The 17,952-nt window shown below is 38.6% G+C and overlaps 1 protein-coding gene across 4 annotated transcripts in view; it reads left to right on the forward strand.

The window, feature by feature from the left end:
• The first annotated feature begins 11,774 nt into the window (after positions 1-11,774).
• PLEKHA1 (pleckstrin homology domain containing A1) overlaps positions 11,775-17,952 on the forward strand; it is a 17,936-nt gene continuing 11,758 nt past the window's right edge. For 3 of the 4 annotated variants that reach the window (XM_005424498.3, XM_005424497.3, XM_005424496.3), the window contains exons 1-4: positions 11,775-11,954; positions 13,302-13,358; positions 14,109-14,154; positions 15,557-15,654. In XM_005424498.3, the coding sequence (XP_005424555.2) occupies positions 11,814-11,954; positions 13,302-13,358; positions 14,109-14,154; positions 15,557-15,654 (342 nt within the window). In that variant the 5' untranslated portion in view covers positions 11,775-11,813. The remainder of the gene's footprint in view (positions 11,955-13,301; positions 13,359-14,108; positions 14,155-15,556; positions 15,655-17,952) is intronic. The other variant, XM_031059888.1, reaches the window with a different exon arrangement.

A 17,952-nucleotide genomic window follows, 5' to 3' on the forward strand; every position in this document is an offset into this window, starting at 1 on the left:
GATGAGAGAGTCAGAGCAGTAACAATACATGAAGCTGTCAGGTTTGCGAAGCACAGAAGTGTAGAAGTGCAGTTTTCTCCTTTGTCATGAGGAAGTGTTCAAAGTGGGTTGAAATCTCTTTGTGGTAGGGAGAGATGCTGGGCCTGCCTGATATTTGGAGGAGAGTCTTTTAATTCAGAGATAGATAAGCACTGATGCAGAAATTGATAATCCAAGAAATTAATACCTGGGGGTTTGATGTCTTCTGGGTATCACTGAGTGCTACACTGCTGGAGTCAGCTTTGCATAAAATACAAAACTTTGTGTGACTCACTGAGTTCTATCTGTAGTTATCAAACGTTGTGATTTGATTTTGTGAGTGTAGAAGATTTAATTCCAAATTCATAAGTTCTAAAGGCATCTATTTCCTTGAGCTATTTCTCTGCTGTAAAACTACATTCGGCCTCATGGTCCATTGCATAGCTCTGCATTTCAAGGGTGAAATTAAAGCAGAAGATGCTCAGTGGGTCCCTGGTAGGTGTAGTGCTGAGATGTTTCAGGGGAGCAGATGCTTTCATACAAATCAGAGAATAGGCAAAGAAGAATCATTGTGTAAAGAAAATAGGCAGGCAGCATCTTCATGCTTTCCCTCCTCCTCTCCTCCTGTATTTATTTTTCCTCAGGAGTAGTAGCTGAGTGACAGAAGACAGACACACACATGGGGAATATAGAAGGCATGTGCAGGAGGAAGAGACCTGAGTGCAGAAAAGGCATTTTTACAGGTAGCTGGGGCTTGTTCCAGAAGGCAGCAGAGCTATCTCAGCTCAAATAAAGGCTGACAGCATGTCAGAGAGTTGGTGTAGAAGAGAGGAAGTGCAGAAGGCAGTTTTTATTGACTGTAACAGATTAGAAAGAACTTGAGGACATTACTGAAATGAGAACAGGTCTCTGCTTGTAACACAGTCTCCAGTGCAGGGTTGGATGTAGCCCAAAGTGCCAGGCCTGCAAAATTCTTAATCTATTTTAGTAGATTTAGAATTCCATCGATGTCTTCATTACTGACTGTTCCTGGTTATTTAAGCTGACAGTTATCATGGTAAATGCAGTTCCTCCAAAATGCAGCAAACCAGCAGTGTTGGGGAGTGAGTACATGTTCTAATGAGAATTTTCCTTGCATGCTCTGCTGTGCTTTTGCATGTATCCAACTCTGCATCAGTGTTTAGACAAACAATAGCTTGTGATATGAGAGCATTTATCTCTCTTGCAAGATGGGTTCTGGCTGGTTTTTTTTTTTCACTGATAATTATGAAGAATAGGAATGGTCTTAGAAAATACTTACTGGGGTTTGCAGCCAAGTGAACCTTTGTGCAGTTGCATAATTGCATGAAAATACAGAATAGTAAGTTATTTCAGTGCCAAAATGGGAATTTAGGTAACTGGCTTTAGCATTAAACATTTTTACAGCCTGGAACAAGTGCTTAAGAATTCATCAGGAAATTATATAAAGAAAAACAACAGTCAGTGCATGTATTCTTTTGGTTTTGAAACTAAAGGCAATGGGACATGGCTGGATGCATTGCTGTCAATGATTTATAAAATTATTTAAGAAACCTAAATATCGTAATCCTAGTGAGCTTATTTGACATATGAAAATAAAGTAACAGCTTTAAAAAAGTCACCTGCTGAAGAGCTCTGAGTGACAAGAATGGCTCAGGTTTTGAAGTTATACTTCAATGCAGAGAATCACTGAAATGAATTGGAATGGAGGGATGTGGCTGAGCTGCTTCAAATTTTTTCCTGCTCTTGAAATCTTTCAAATTAGGCCTTTGAAAATATATAGGTCTAAGGTCAGCTTGATGCATGCTGTACCCTAACAGTGAGAAGCATTTAGGTACGTGTTGGTATAGGGCTCAGTTCTATAAATATCACTTTCCTCTCAGTGCTAGGTAAAGCAGCAGGGTTTTGTTGCTGTTGAGGAAGGAAGCCGGTTCATTGTCTCAGCACTAAGCAGCATTTTCTCCCTCCAGGGACTTGCAGAAGCATCTAGAATGTGTAGGTGTTTCTTTAATCTTGGAGAAGGAACTTATTAAGCTTTCTGGTGCAGAACTGTATGAGCCACTTACTCTTACCAGATGTTATCTGCACAAGTAGGGAGTTGCAGGTCTGGTAGACATTTGTGGCATTCAACAGTTTAAACAGTTTTCAGGTTTGAACATATGCCTTTGCCTTAAAATCTGAATAGTTTCAGGTATTTTATGTAGAAGAAAGGTGGTTCAATAGTGAGGTTGCTGCTCTGGGACTTGGGAAACAGGTTCAGCTCACTGTTTTGCCAAAAAGCTTCCTGTGTGGCCTGGGACAAGCTGCTGCTGTGTCCCTCCATTCTCAGGCTGAGAGTGCTGAGCAGCAGCAGCTCTGCATCCCAGGAGTGGTGAGGGCAAGTCAGGCTGGATGTGGCCAGGGGAGCTCCCTAGTGCTGCGAGGCAGAGGCTGAAGACACTGCCCAAGTTAAAAAACTAGGGGCAAGCTCCAGGCAGGAGGAGAAAAACCAGAAAAATACAGCGGAAAAAAGGTTTTGACTGGAAATCTCTGGTGTCACTTAGAGAAAGCAAGTCCTTAAAACTTTAAGGAGCACTGCATGGCCTTGTTTGTTTAACAGAATTTTAAAACAATGCTTAAAATACACACACAAATATGTAAATCTTTTATGTTATGGTTCTGCCACACAGGAGACAGTAGCAAAGCTCTCTCTGTTCCTTTGTTGGCTGTTCTCTTCTTGAAGATGCTTTTAATTCTAGCTAGCCATTGCATCCAGATGTTTTGGATATCAATTTAGCTCATTTTTTCTGCTGGCATGGAAAGCAGAATCTCTTAAATTGGGCCTGATTTACTGACTTTTCATGTGAAAGAGGTTGAGCTTTTCTGCCTCTCCACTCCCCCAAAGGGAAAAAGAATTTGCTGCCACCTCTAATGAGCAGTGTCTTTATTCATGTTGCAGAGTTAAAAGTATTTTGAATTTAAAATCTTTCTGGTGAAAATAGGGCACTGTCATTGCTATAAATTGAAAATGTAGACTAGACAGCAATTACCAAGCTTTGCAAACATGTTTTTGTTGTTGAGAGTCAACACTCCCAGGAACAGTCTCTGTATACTGACAGATAGGTGATAAATTAATGCATTTAATATGTAATTGTTTTGGCGTGTATGCTCTCCCTGGGTGCTTTGGTACCCACCACATTTACATCCCATGTCCAAGAAAATGTGTTGGAACTTGTTTCAGACTAGTGACTTAATTAAGTGTTCTTCTGTTAAGCACTAAAACAGTTACAGGCCAGGTTTGTTGTAAGAGTGAGCAGTCCTCCTAAAACTGCACTTCAAAAGATGTTCAATATGTTGGTTAACTCTTTAGAGAGGCTGAAAATGACAAATGGGAACTTGGGCTGGGCTAATAATTCAGCTGGCAAGTTATTGCTGTCTGGTAGACCATGCCTGTGTGTGCAGGAGTGCTGGAAGGTTGGGTCACTTAAAGGATGTTAAAAGTGTGCCTGCTGATTCAGGACTTAGGGGTTTGGTTATCTTGATTTCTTTTATCATTAACCTTTTTCTTGTGTTTCTTCCTTACATCAAGTTCACTGTAGATGCTGTAATTTATCTATTTATGTAATTTATCTATTTATTTAGATGCTGTCATTTATCTATTATGTAATTTATCTTCCTGCTTTGTGCTGGTGCCCTGATTTTTGGGTGGAGGGGCATGATTCCTTCAGGAGGGCCATTTGCTGCCTTTTTGTGGGATGCAGCAGTACAGGGTGCTGAAAACCAGCTTGTTGCATGCTCATGGTACCTCCAGCATTTCCAGGCTGCTGGATGTGCACAGGACTTGGGATTCTTCTGGGGTTTTTCTGCTTTGTTGTGTACAGGTCAGGCAGCAATCCCATGAAATGCCAGGAGCTGCTTGGTACTTCTGGGATTATTCTCCCTACCCGCCATAACTGAGGTTTTGAGAAACACCTTTGTCAGTGCAGAGCAGCAGCTGGGCAGTAACTGGTGTTTGTGTCATCCCACAAATGAGGAGGAAGGTGAGGCAGAAGGCCACAGCCTGGGCTGTACCTGCCATGAGGACAATTCCCTGTGCTCAGGGCTTGGTTCCAAGGAGGAATGCTGCTGGAAATGAATTCTGTGAGCAGTCACAGTGAGTGATGTGATTCCAGTGAAGCGGCACTGTGCTACAAACAGAGCAACTTTCACTTTGTGGGGTTTATCTGCATGTTGGGTGAGACTTCTATTAAATGTGCCAGAGTGGGGGTTGATTTTCTTAATTTAAGGTGTATAAAAAAAGATAGAGGGAGGGTAATGTCCCAAAAACTTTGCCATTTGATGGGAGCTTAATTTTCCCCTCGCGCCTTGGTAAACAGGAGCTGTGCATCTGTGAATGCACATTTATCTGTCTGTTACATGAGACAGGCAAAGCCCTGTTCTTCCTGAAGAGCTTTCACTGCACTTGCACTTACTGGAGAGCTCTGAGATTAGTGCTAATCTCTGGAAATCCTTGTGTAGTTCTGATATTACTGACAAGTGAGCTGGATTCTGGAGGAAATAGCAAATCTTTGCAGTAGAGGGAATTTTGACCCACATGGTGGATTATACAATAAATGAACACGGTCTGTACTGCAAATATTAAAATAAATTAGGTGAACATTAAGCAGCAATGATTTTTTCTTTACCAAAGTTTTAATGTAGCTGAACCCATTGCATTTTTCTTTATTCTGCATTGAATTTGCTGAATTAGATCTACCAAATCAAAATTGATAGTCAGTTACTCACTTTGTGTGCTCTCATTTCATTAAATCCTTTTATATCTGTAAAAGAGGTCAAATCAAATATTCACCTGATAGTGTTCTTTTCATTATTTGATATTGAAATGAACTGAAAAATGAGGTTTTTTCAGCCCTTTCTTTAACAACACAAGAGTATTCTGTGAAAACTGAAGATATTGCTGATTTCCTAAGCAGCTGGCCTTTCCATTTCTTACATACTTCCCAGGAAGATCTGTGTTTATTTGTAGTGCTGAGTTTATACCCAGGATTCTGAGTGAAAATCAGCAAGACTGGTTCACAAATGGCAAAATCCATTATTCAACCAGCCTTGCCTTCTTTTTGTATTGGACTTCCTAAGGTCAAATAAGCTTCACCAGAATTTGTAGTTTGATTCAGATGGGAATTTGAAATAGCTGGGAGTGTGTGGAATTCCAGTGCTTGGAGTGGTTGGCCTGGATGAAACAGTTATTAGTTTATTATTGAAATTAAACAGGGTTTTTTCTAATGGCTAACTAGTAATAATAAGTAATCCCAATAAGTAGTGTGGTTATTTCCTGCTTAATTTTTAATTTGTTTTGGTTGTTGTGAATGGGCACTTTCTATAGACTGAGCATGTAAGCATCTTTGAGAACAAGGACCTAATTTTCATATTTGGAGTTTTGTAGGTGGCACTTATTTAAAATTTTGAAAAGGCTGATAAAAAAATGAAATAATTGTAAATATGAATCAGCTCTGAACTTGCATTTTTAAGGATTTTAACTAGCATGTAACTGAAATTAATTAGCATTTAAAAACTTGTTTTGAGGTTTGTGTGAGATATAAGTCAAAGTGAATTAGAGTAACTATATTTTGTTTTATTTATCTCTGGTTATATCTCATTTTGAGTAACAATATTATCTAGAGGCTTAATATAAAGTGATGAAAATTACATCTGACTGTTGTAAAGACTTGGTGTTACTGAACATATTCTGTCACCGTCTCTCAGCTTTGTTATTTTACTTCATTGCCTTGTAAGCTGGTCATCACTCATAAGTTATTAATGGATTAGTTTCAAGAGTGTTTTTTTTATAATGGCCTTGTTGCACAGGATGCTTCCCTTTATTTTTGTTAGCTGCGTGCATTTAAAGGGACAATTAAAATAATTGTTTTAGCTGGGCAAAAACCATTAATAGTTGAGGTTGGTTTTTTTTTGGTTGTTGTTTTGACTTAAAATATCAGTGACAGAGAGGAGTTTTGCATCCTGTGCAGTGCATTTCCTATTCCATCATATCCCAAAGCCTTTGGCTGCTATTGCAAATACCTTAAAATGGAGGAAAATAGTTCAGTTTAGAACAGGAAACATCACTTTGAGAAATTTCTGCAGAAAATTTTGAGGAAGTAGCAGCCTGTTCCATCGTGGGGCTTGTAGGTCAGTATTTGAAACAGGCCAGGGGATGATGGATTCAGATAACTCCAGAATGTTTTCCATAGAACTCCAGATTTCCCTTAGAACATACTGATTGTTTTTTCCTGAGGTGAAAGTAACATTAGAGGATAGTATTGAATAAAATGAATCATTTGACTTGCTGAGGTGCACTGGAAGAGATGGGAGTGGTTGGCTTACCCTGATTTAGGAAGTGTTCCTGGAAAACAGCAGCTCAGCATTTTGAACACAGAATCACCACTGGATAAGACTGAAGTTCAAGATAAGGCTGCTGGTTTTGTTAGATGATTCATCACTGCAACCGTGATTTTTCTATTTTGTGGTCTGCTTGGAAGTTGGATTAAGTGCTGGGGGAGGGATGTATCTTTTGACATTCCTCATAGTTTGGTCAGGGATAGAAGAGTTCAATGCCACTTGTACTAAATATTTTTCAATTTGGAAAATTGATTTCTGCTTAGGAATTTTTTTCCAGTTGAATACTGGCCTTTTGCAGCTGGTTTTTCCTTCTTTTTGACTACTTAGAATGGGAATCTGAATTTAGGGGGCAGTGTATCCTGGAGACTTCCAGTTATCATTTTTAGATGTAGTTAAAAAGTTGATCACAGTGTCAGAGGCTGCTGGCAAATCCTGTTAACAGAAGTATCCAATGTCTGCTATGCCCCCCAGGACAAAAATGAGGCAGTGGAGGATCTTTGGGAAGTTGAAACTCTGGGCTTGTAATTTTAAATCCATCAATCCTGAATTATCTTTTGTTATTAAAAGAATTGCAGCCAAGTCACCTATCCAGCTCCTGGGTTAGTTCTTTGTGGGGTTTTTTGTTATGTTTTTGGTACTTTGGAAGCTGTATGAAAGGTGAGCATGGATTTACAGTATTGTCTCATAGTATCTCTCTGGTGGGCTGCCTGTGCTGGAAGGTTTTCAAGGAAATAAAAAGAGGTTTGAACTGCTGTCTCTGGAAGATTTATGTGACTTGTTTTCAGAGGCTGCTCTGAGCTGCTTGTCGTAGGGTTGGAATTTCCCTCTCCCTGCTCCCTTTCCTTGCCCTGGATATACACAAGAAGGAAAGCTTTCACTGCAGTGTTCTTCAGGGGATAAGCAGCACAGTCTGAACTCATCCCTTCCCCTGGGGAGGCACTAAGTGGTCAGTAAAAGAGATGACCAGCTGGAGAGCAGCTGATTTACAGCAGGAAGCTGAGAGTAATTGCCTAGGCAAAAACCAGGAGCCCTCACTAATGAAGCTGTCCCTGGAACTACAGGAATGGCTGGGGATGCTGCTTTACCTTCCCTTTGTGCTGCTGGAGCTGCTGTAAACAGCAGAGCTTAAAAAGGGAGCTGGGGAGGAGGGGTGGGCATGACTCATGGCATCATTTTATATTTATCAAGCGGAGGTGTATGAATGTTGTTCTTCATTTCATAGGGATGAGTAAGTAGCTAATGGATGTTTCTTAATCTTCCTAGCTGATAGAAAAAGAACCCCAAAGTCATCTCCTGGGGTGAGTTATATCCAAAGTTCCAAATGTTAAAGAGCAGGAAGTAGAACTGATCATCTAAATTAAAGAAATAAAAGTAATAAAATATTACCCAAAATAATGAAGTAAAAGCAATAAAATATTACCCAAAGCTTGGGGAAAAGGCATGTAAAATAAAGAGGTGTTAAGTGCCCTTCTTGTATTTCTTAATCAAACTCTTAGTGCAAAGCCTATTGCATGGTGTTTTTTATGAAGAAAAAATTCCATTTGCTTCAGTCAGCCAGTGGTCCATGGTTTGTACCTACCTGTGGAAATCAAGTCAAGGGAGAGACTGGGCCATAGAAATGTTCTCTGGCACCTCACTTCAGTCTTGTCTAGACTTTGTACTTGAAGATAAGAAGGCTGCAAGCAATCTGTAATGGAGGTGAACTCAAGAACAGGTGCTGGTGGGAAGCTAAAAATAGGAATTAATGTGGGAGAGTTGGAGCTGTGTGTTATAAATGGTGCAGAGGAGATGCTCGTGTGCCTCTGCAGGTCCTGCTTGTGCAGTCATGCATTTACAGTGAGGCTGGGGAAGGTGATCTGGGATTTTTATTTATAGTGGTGCCCAGGAGGCCAGGCAGCCCTCAGTGTGGGATATAAATGTTGGGGAATGTCAGTGTGTGTTGTACCTCAGAGGAAAAGAGCAGGGAGAGGGGAAATCTGAGAGAAGCTGGGCTGGTGAGGTATGGACCTCCTAAATTAATACCCTGCTGCTGGAAAGAAGGATGTAAGGCTTCAAAAATAAGTGACACCTCCTCTTTGCATTATAACACAGCCCTCCAGGAAAGAGTTTCAAGGAGCTGGGAGTTCCTACAGAGTGTTACTATACACCACAAAATGGGTTTTCAAGAACATCTTTGTTTTTGGAGGACTGTGGCAAGAACCAGGAAGAAATGGGCCACTGGGATGTTTTTCCTGAAGTAGCACAATGTCATTGACCCACATCTCCACTGCAGGGAGGGAAGGCAAAATAAAATGAAGTTATTTGTGGTCTGTAACAGGTTTGATGCCTTCAGCCTTACTAAGAACTCATAATCTTTTCATAGTGCTTGATTCTATAAGATTTAATGCACTCTTCTGTGCTGCAGGTTCTGCTGCAGAAAATAACTAAGGGTGCATGTAGTCATGCTGTAAAATGTACAGACTGGGAGATTTTGTTTCCTAATTGCTTCAAATAATTTAACAGAAAATCTCATCTCTGCAAGACATGATCTGTGTTCTGAAGACATTTTTAAGTTGAAATTCTGATGAATTCTTAGGCTGGTGGTCTTCCAGCAGATTTCCTATGCTGAATTAGAGTTCTGCAATTCCTTGTATGAATCATGACAATTCCATCAATGCTATTTGGTTCTGTCTAGAGTTGTCAGGAAGGGGATCATGGTGGTGGCTTTGTCATGTGTTCATCCCTTTAGTAACTGGAACAAAGGCACAAATTGATTTTTTTTAATGTGCATTGCAAATTGTGGTTCATTAATGAAGGTTGAATAGAATTGCTATTAATTTACAGGGGAATCTTGCCAAGGTGTAATGGGTGGAAGCAGGCTTTTAAAAATGAAAACAGTTGTATGACGCTGTGCTAGATTTCAATTTATTATGAAGTTAAAGGGATTTTTTTGTCTCTTCTTTGAGACCATCAGTCTTGTAGAAGTCTGTAATCCCATGAGCAATTTTAAACTAATTTGAAGAAAACAGCAGTTATACAATTTATATTTTAACTTTAGTGTTACTTTATGCTGTATTTTCATTAGGGCACAGAGTAGGTGCAAATAGTATCATTTTGTAGGCTAGAAATTAGCTAGTAGTACTTTGAAGTAGAGAATCTTTATTAATTTTTGTTTGGGTATTTTTTCTTCTTCTGTGAGAATTAGTTTACTGACAAATAAGAAAAAGCTTCTGAGTTTTGTCTTTTGCCCTGGAAAAAAAATTCAAGTATTGGAGTAGTTCAGCTTTAGCTAATTGTATGTTCATAATGGAGCATTATGAGCATCCTCCTTTCATTTTCCTTGAAAGGTTTTCTGAAACATAGATTCTCTTATGGGGGGAAAGTGCTTTGAAAATTCAGTTGGTTTTATTCAAGGATTCTTAATCAATCCTGATCTTGTTTGAAAAACAAGTTTTCCTTGTTTCATTTTCCTCACATCTGCAGAGAACACAGCTTTAAGTCTGCTCAGACAGGAAACCAGCCACCAATATTTGCTTTTTTTTAGGCACAGGGCTTTTCTGGGCTTCATAAACTGTTGATATGAAGCCTAAAGGGTGTCCTGGAAATGCTGGATGATTTTGTTGAAGAACCACCTGGTACAAATTAGGACAATACTGATAAATGGCAGGATTTTTATTCATTTAAATGCAAACAAGGTGTGATGCCAAGTTTTAGCAGAGTAGAGGTATAATTTAGAGAACAGCTACCCTTGAGCTTGCCCTCAGTGTTTATAGGAAGATGTTGCTTCAGTGTGAAGCGATCCCAAGAGCCTCAATTGAATTACTGATGAATGTTTGTTAAAATAATGATATTGTCCTGAGTGCTCAAGTGTTTATTTTTGTGGTCCTTATAAATATAACTTGGTTACAGAACTTGACTTAGATCTGTGATATTTAAATTGTGAGGAATGCACCAAGAAAATTTAGATTACTTAGTAGATTTTCTTACTTTATTGAAGAATAAACCTTTGCATATTTAAACCATTGTTGCTCGTGACTTTTTAAAAACTGCTTCTCAAAGTGATTGAGTCAAAAATTGGCTTGTGTTCTAATTAGTCATATAAAATGACAGCTGTAAATAGAATTATACATTTACATGTTTATATATTGATTACCCCCACCCCAAAAATGTAAATATCTGAGTCCCTAAAATAAACACTGATTCTCTCCCCAAAACAACACTTGAAAAACTGTCTCATGTTTTGGTGTGGTGTATCAGTAGCTAACTACAAATAATTATCAGGTGTCTGTCCCATTGTATGTGTATGTAAGTGTATTTAAATCAAGTGACCTCAAATATTAAAGGTAAAGAGTTTAAAGAAATACTAAAATAAACTTCCATATTACAGTTAAAGCTGGAAAAGTTGGAAAATTATGAAAAATGTAAAGTGTTTCAACCTTCTGTGTCTTACATTAGTATTTTTGGATCTGTACTATTTCTGAATTTTGTAACAAAATGTGAAGACTGAATCATTTTTCCCTGCCCTGGGAAAGATTGGCATCAACCTGATTTTTATCATTTTTAGATGAGTATGCAAATTTATCTTTGGTCTTACAAGGCTGGCTCTTAAAGTAGAATGACTGTCCCATGAAATAAAAGGAAGCAAAACCCGTGATGCAAAAGGCAGATCCATAAAAGGTGAATGGTAAAAGGGTAATAGGTGGGCACAATGCAGATGTAATTTAATTTTTTAATGCAGAACAAATTTAAAAAGAAAAAAAAAAGACCCCAAAAGCCAAAATAAAAGCCTGGTACACTCAGACCTCAGTAATATGAGCAGAGGGTGTTCACATCTCTGTTGGCGCTTAGACAGCTTCATTTTTCCTATTTAATGTATAAGAATGAAAGGATGTCTTTTTAGACACAGCTAGACGTGAAGTGCTTTTTGTAGGACAGAAGAAAAATGAGAACAATGTTTCTAAAAGCTTTTTTATTGCATTTGCATAAGCTAGATATGAAAAATTATGTTGGGCAGTGGAGCTCCTGACAACGATTCTTCCTTGGCCGTGAGAGGCAATGTCAAAGGAGGAAGTGTAACCCCACTGCTGTCTCAATTTTGTGCATGCTGTGAAGGAGAACCTTTATTTTTCAGTGATCTTGTCAAAGCCTTGATGCTCATCTGCTGCTTCCCACTTGTAACTTTACACTTAGGCTGTTGGATCTGCTAAATACACACTGCAAAGTATGAAAGTCCTGTCTGAAAATGCAGTGGTGGTGGTGTGGGGAGCAGCTACGCTTCACTTACCCTTCCGTAGAAACTTCTTGAAGCTACTGATTGAAACTGCTCAAAATGTCATGCACTGAGCAGTCTTAAAATTAGCAACAAGGAACTTTGCTTACCTCCTGTGCTTTTTTGTTGTGCAGTGTGATGTCCAGGGTCAGAAATGCCTTATGTGGATCGCCAGAATCGCATCTGTGGTTTCTTAGACATTGAGGAAAATGAGAATAGTGGGAAATTCCTGCGGCGGTACTTCATCCTGGACACGCAGGAGGACAACCTGGTGTGGTACATGGATAACCCACAGGTGAGCTGGTCCTGCCAGGGCTTTCCTGGTTTGTCTCAATTTTGGGTTTTCTAACAAATTCACAAAAAAAAGGTGGGGTTTAATATCATGGACCTGGAAGCTGGGGGAAAAAAATCATTGTGTAAATGAAATAATTGTAAATCGGGTTAATATAACCAGATGAGCCAAATCACACATTTTTTTAAATTTACCTTTAACCATATGTGGCAGTGTGTGGTTTTCCTTGCATTACACATTGCTTTCAGTAGAATCAGTCATTGAAAACCAATTTTTAATGAGCCCTGCAATTGCAGTCCAGCATGGATGGTGTATGAGTGAGGACAGCTTGTATCCATTGGCATGGAGAGCAGCCTTTAGATAAAAGCTACAAAGTGCCTGCATCCCTGTGTTTCCTAGCAGAGGGAAGAGCAGATAATTGCTGAAGGTTTGGGCACAGAGACAGTGAGAGCACAGGATCCAGGTCAGCTGACCTGGATATCCATGTACCCTTCTGCCAGGAGCAGCAGAGTTAAAAGCATCAGTCTGCTGTTCAAAGGAACCAGCAAAAACAAAATGTAAATGAGGTGCAGCTCGATGGATGTGACTTGTGACTGAAGCATTTAGTAGTTCTCACTGAGGAGAAAAAGAATTTCTGCAAGTAGCACAGACTTCAAACATTTGATCTGAGTGAAAAGAAGCAATGCAGGGCATGTGGACAAAATCTTGAAGTGCTGTAGAAATTGCAGTTCCTCAGAAGTTTTAAGACTTAATGATATTTGCTGTGCACACCCAGGCCTAGGTTAGGCCTTTTATTTTACATGCACGAATGAAAAGGTTTCTTGCAGGAGGAGAATTGAAACTTCTTGATTTCCTCCCACTGCAGTAATTTTGAAGAACTGCAGAGTTCTTGTAAATATGTGAAGGCCTTCCTAAATCCCTGAAGTGATTGGAAAATATGTGAGATGGCCTTTGAAGTATCTGACTTAATAGATGAATGTCACTTCTTGTCCCTTCCTCCTGCCCTGGTCAAAGTACAAGAGACTCCAACATCTGTTAAGGAAAAAGTATTCTTTCCGGATTTCCTGGATGCAGAGCCACAAGAATCCTTTTTCCTCTAGTAAAATACATAAACCTCTGAAACAATTACTATTTGTATTGTTTCTAGCAGTCTTTCTGTTTTTAGTTAACAGATGTGTGTATAATAAACAAGTAGTTTAGATCCTGTTTCAAGCATACATTGTGCATTGTCTATAAAAATATGTAGGATTTTCTGTTTGTTTGTGGAATTACTTGCTTTTTATGCATAAACACTGATTGTGGCATGAGAATAAGCTAGTTTCACTTTGTAACATATGTGATCTGTTTCAGAATCTTCCCTCTGGATCTCCACCTGTTGGAGCCATTAAACTTACCTATATTTCAAAGGTAAGATAATTAATATGTGAGACACTCATTAAATTCTTGGTGGTAACTACCAAGGGCCTCAACGTCAGACAAATTTAAATGCCATTTACTCCTTTTGCTTCTGTGATACTCCTGAATTAGAGAAGGGTTTAAAACACTTCTATAGGTTCGGGTTAAAATAAGAACAGATTAATTACCGTGTTGTCTAAGTTTGTTTAGTGATGTCAAACACCAGCTCTTTGTGCTCATAAAATTGACATTTCAGTTCTTTATGAGTATTCAAATTCCCATTGGACTTGGAAAAAAGACAGGTCATTCATGAAGGGGAAGATGTTTTTGGGTGTGATACCTTGCAAGGAATAGTGACTTTTAACAGACAGGACAGAAAAATTTCTAAAACATATTTAGTCCTTTACACTGTGTATGCAGTTAGTTCTAAATATGTCTGAAAGGGAACTGTGAACTAAGAAAGTTTCCGTGGTGAGATTTGTAGCAGATACTGCATTAACAAATAAATGGAGAGAAATACTTGACCTTTTCTTGTCTGTCTGCTCATTTCTCATTCTTCCTTTGCATTTTTTGTTGTCAGTACTGCATCTTCCCATCTTCCTTTTTTGTCTTTCATTTTTGTTTGTTTTTAGTTCTCTTTATCATTATGCCTAACCACCTTGCTGTGCTGCTAATCTTTGAATTTACCCCCTTGAAAGAGAATAAAACTTGTGATATCTGATGTGTATTTTGTGACATCTATAATCTGAATTTCCCTTCTAGGTTAGCGATGCAACTAAGCTGAGGCCAAAGGCAGAGTTCTGTTTTGGTGAGTTTGGCTTGTGCTGTGTGCATCAAGTGTCTTCTTCAGACATTTGGAGCAAGGAGAATGTTCTGCAGTTCTGCTACCAGCTACAGCTGGGAGTGTTTAAAAAATACCTTGTATTGACTTTCTTCTTTAGTATGATGGAAATGTTGGCTTCCTCATAAGGTGTTTTTGTGTTTTTTCATATTGCAGCTTAATGAGGAGTAGGTGAGAGCTGTTTTTTCAGATGTCTGAAATTTTTGAGGCATTAATAAGTAATGACAGTTGTTTTCAGAAACATGGCCTGCCTATCAGCTGGGAAGACAAGAAATTTAACTATTGAAATCTGTTTTCCTGATGAAAGAGTTGATTTAATTGATCTAAAAATACTCTCAGCCAATGCTCTTAAGTCAAATTTCAGCTTCTGATGCTGCACAAAAAAAAAAATTCTTGGGGTGCCTTCTAGGTTTAAATTTGTTTAAAATTACTGAAGCTTTAGATAATCCTAAAGCTCCTCCTGGTTTTAGGCAAGTACCTGGTGTGTCAGTTCAGTGCCATCTACAGATTACAGATTCCTCTGCACATCGGCGGAGGGCTTTGTCCTCAGCACTTCTAAAGTTTCTTCTGTCAGTGGGCCAGCTCTAAAACACCTTAGTGATCCAAGATGCTGGATTAAATATCTCTAATTTATGAAAGAGTTTTCATACTTTGTAGAGGAAAAATACAAATTTACTGTCTTTATATTCAAATGGTTTTGACAACCATAAAACCTATTTCAAGAATTAGCCATGATTTTTTTGTTTTGCTGTTACACTGAAATGTGTTTGTCCTTTTTTGATGAAGAATGCCAGGGGATGTGAGGTAGAGATGTAAACTCATTAAAATATGTTTCTCTGCCAAGTCACTAAAGTAAAATAATATTTGTGTTGTAGCTGTCTTAAAGTTGTTTGGTCCTGTGCATCATATACTTAGTAATTAATACTGATTTTCCCAGCAATTAAAATATTTTTTAAAAAAAGTAAATCAGTGACCATAGTCATGTTCATAATGACACAAAGGATAACAGATTCTGGGCAGAGGATTAAAAGGAAGAATTGTAGAAGTCCCCAGGTATAAAACTTGTTGCATGGGGAAATTGAGAAAGAGGAAATGGAACTGTAGAATATTTTGATAAAATTCAAGACAGAAAAATCAATTTTCAAAGTTAGTATCATGCCATTTAAGTGGAGAGCCTAAATTACTGTTTTTTTAGAAAAAAGCAATCAAGTGGATTTATGTACCTTAAGATGACTTTCTAAAATGAAACACAGCAGAGCACTTAAATACTTTAAATGGAATTTTCATCTGAAATCAAATATTTTCATAATGATATTAAGTTTGCTTTTAAATTTCAGTGTTGTTAACTTTTCATAATGGTTTTTAACAGTTATGAATGCAGGGATGAGAAAATACTTTCTACAAGCCAATGATCAGCAGGACCTAGTTGAATGGGTAAATGTTCTGAACAAAGCTACCAAAATCACAGTAAGTGGCTGAGTTGATCTTTAGCAGTGCTTTCAAATGGTGACTGTCTCAAGGTGCTTAAATGTAACCTTTGCCTCCAGTTTCTATCACCACAAACAAGTCTTGGCTTGACTTTCCAGTACTTGGAGAAACTGTAGAGAACTCCCCCTAAATTTGAGTTTAACTTTCTTTTTGAAAATTGGACAAGAGGTTATATTGTTAATTACAGCTTAGGATTTTTCCTAATAATTTCAAATTAACTTTGCATACTTAATATTATTTGAAATATCCAGAGGACACTAGCAAGCAATGAAAAGATACACATACTTTTGCCTGCTGTCAAAAGTTATTTCTTAAAGTATCACTAAAATATTTGATCAAGCTCCAAAGGCTCTCTCCTTATTTTGAGTAACATCCATGCAAAGAAGCATTGATGGTTCTTCTGGTAAATGTTAAATTACTTTTCTGGGTTGTACCAGGACAAATTGTTATCTCATGATAGAAACCCCCACGTGTTATCTCAGTCTTTTCAGGAGGCAGAAGTTATGGTTTTGTTTTCTCCAGTTTTGGGGAAGTGATGACAGTGAACACTTCTGAGAGCACACCCTGACAAAGAAGGAGTTCTGAGCATGGGTGCACACTTTTGTGTTTGTTGTCAGTGACTTTCTCATTTTTGGGTTATTTGTGGATGTTTACATGAGTTCTTTGCACTGTTTTAATACAGCCCATTCTTTGCAGTTATAGAAATGCTACTGCTAATAATAAATTTTAAAAAACCAGAAGCACAAAGCCTTCTCACTTGGGTTTTTCATACAGAGGATGCGCCACAACCAGGCCTGAGCTGTTCCCAGTTGAAGAAATTAAGTGAATAAATAAATAAATGATTGCATCAATTTAGAGTGAATGCTGTTTATCATCTGTTTAGCTTTCACTTGAAATGGCTGGTGAAATCATTACTATTTTGTCTTTGAAGGAACAAGCCTTTGAACAGCTCAAGTACAGTATTAAGTATGCCCAATTATTGAATCAAATAGTTAAGATCACTCAATTATTTTAATATGAGCATTACTTGTAATCCTCCAAGATTCATTGCACGTTTTAGTCTTCTTGAATGCTAATAGTGTCAGAATGGCTGTGAACCTCTGCAGCCTAGCACACTGTGTACCCATTTTTGAGTGCTGTTTCAAAATGCCTTTGTGTGAGGAGGTGGTTGTGGGCTTGTCTGCAGCATTTTCAGTAGGAGTTTGTGACAGCTGAAGCACTTCCCCACAAAGCTGTAGCTACCAACCCCTGCTCTCCAAAAGCTGAGGCTCATGAGTGAATTATCCTTCAGTGCTGGACTTGGCTGGGGATGGAGTCCCTGGCAGAGGGGTGGCCAGCAGGACACTGTCCCAGGCTGACATCTGCTCTCAGCGCTGTCTGTACTTCCCTGCAGGCTGCATTTTGTAAAATGAGCACTCCTGGGCACAGGAACTTGAATCACAGACTATAAAGTAGCTTTGCTTTCTTGTCTAGATCAGTTCAGTTTCAAGTTTTGAATGTGTCACAGTCTTGGATGGACAATTTGTGTGTCCTTCTTCCTGAAGGAGTTTGGATGTCCTCTGTAAATACCCAGTAGGTTGCTGGGTGGGGTATTTGGGTGTGAGACTTGATCTCTTCTTGTTGAAGTCACTTCAGATGTGCTATATTAATATTGGAGGTGAAGTAGAAACTGAAGGAGAAGGAGAGGAATTGAAGGAGAAATTTCTTTTTCATTAGAAATGAAAAAGGTCTTGTAGTCACTGCATTTCTTAGGTTAAACAAGTTTACTCAGAAAACTGAGTAAACTTTTTAGATCGAAACACTTACAGAGAAATCAAATTCCTGTGGAGTTTTGATGGCCTTAATTCCACGTTTGAGAGAATTATCTAATAGTTACTGATGGTTAGGTAGGCAGGGTTACTTTGGCCAGAATTTAGCAATATATCTATCATTAATGGGGGCAGTTACACAGTCTTCATGCCAAGTACATGTGAGGACAAATGTCACACTTGTCAGACACCCTGTGTGACCAAAGTCCCAGTGTTTATGGCCTTGCTGTGCTGCCTCTGCAGGCACTGGGGCATCTCCACTTTCTTACTAAAACTGAAAGCAGCTGAAAAATAAAGAACCAGTTCTCATTGCTTTGTGAAGATTAAGTGATGCCCTCTATGGCAAAGCTTGCAACCGATTTCATCCACTGAAACGTCTTTATTGGCACCACTTTCCTGTGGAGCACTAAAGCATAGTCATTACCACAAATTTTTGTGTAAGCCATTTTTTAGCCTTTTACAGTTAGTG

The sequence above is a fragment of the Geospiza fortis genome, unplaced genomic scaffold (genome assembly GCF_000277835.1).
Source record: "Geospiza fortis unplaced genomic scaffold, GeoFor_1.0 scaffold452, whole genome shotgun sequence".
Lineage (NCBI taxonomy): Eukaryota > Metazoa > Chordata > Aves > Passeriformes > Thraupidae > Geospiza > Geospiza fortis.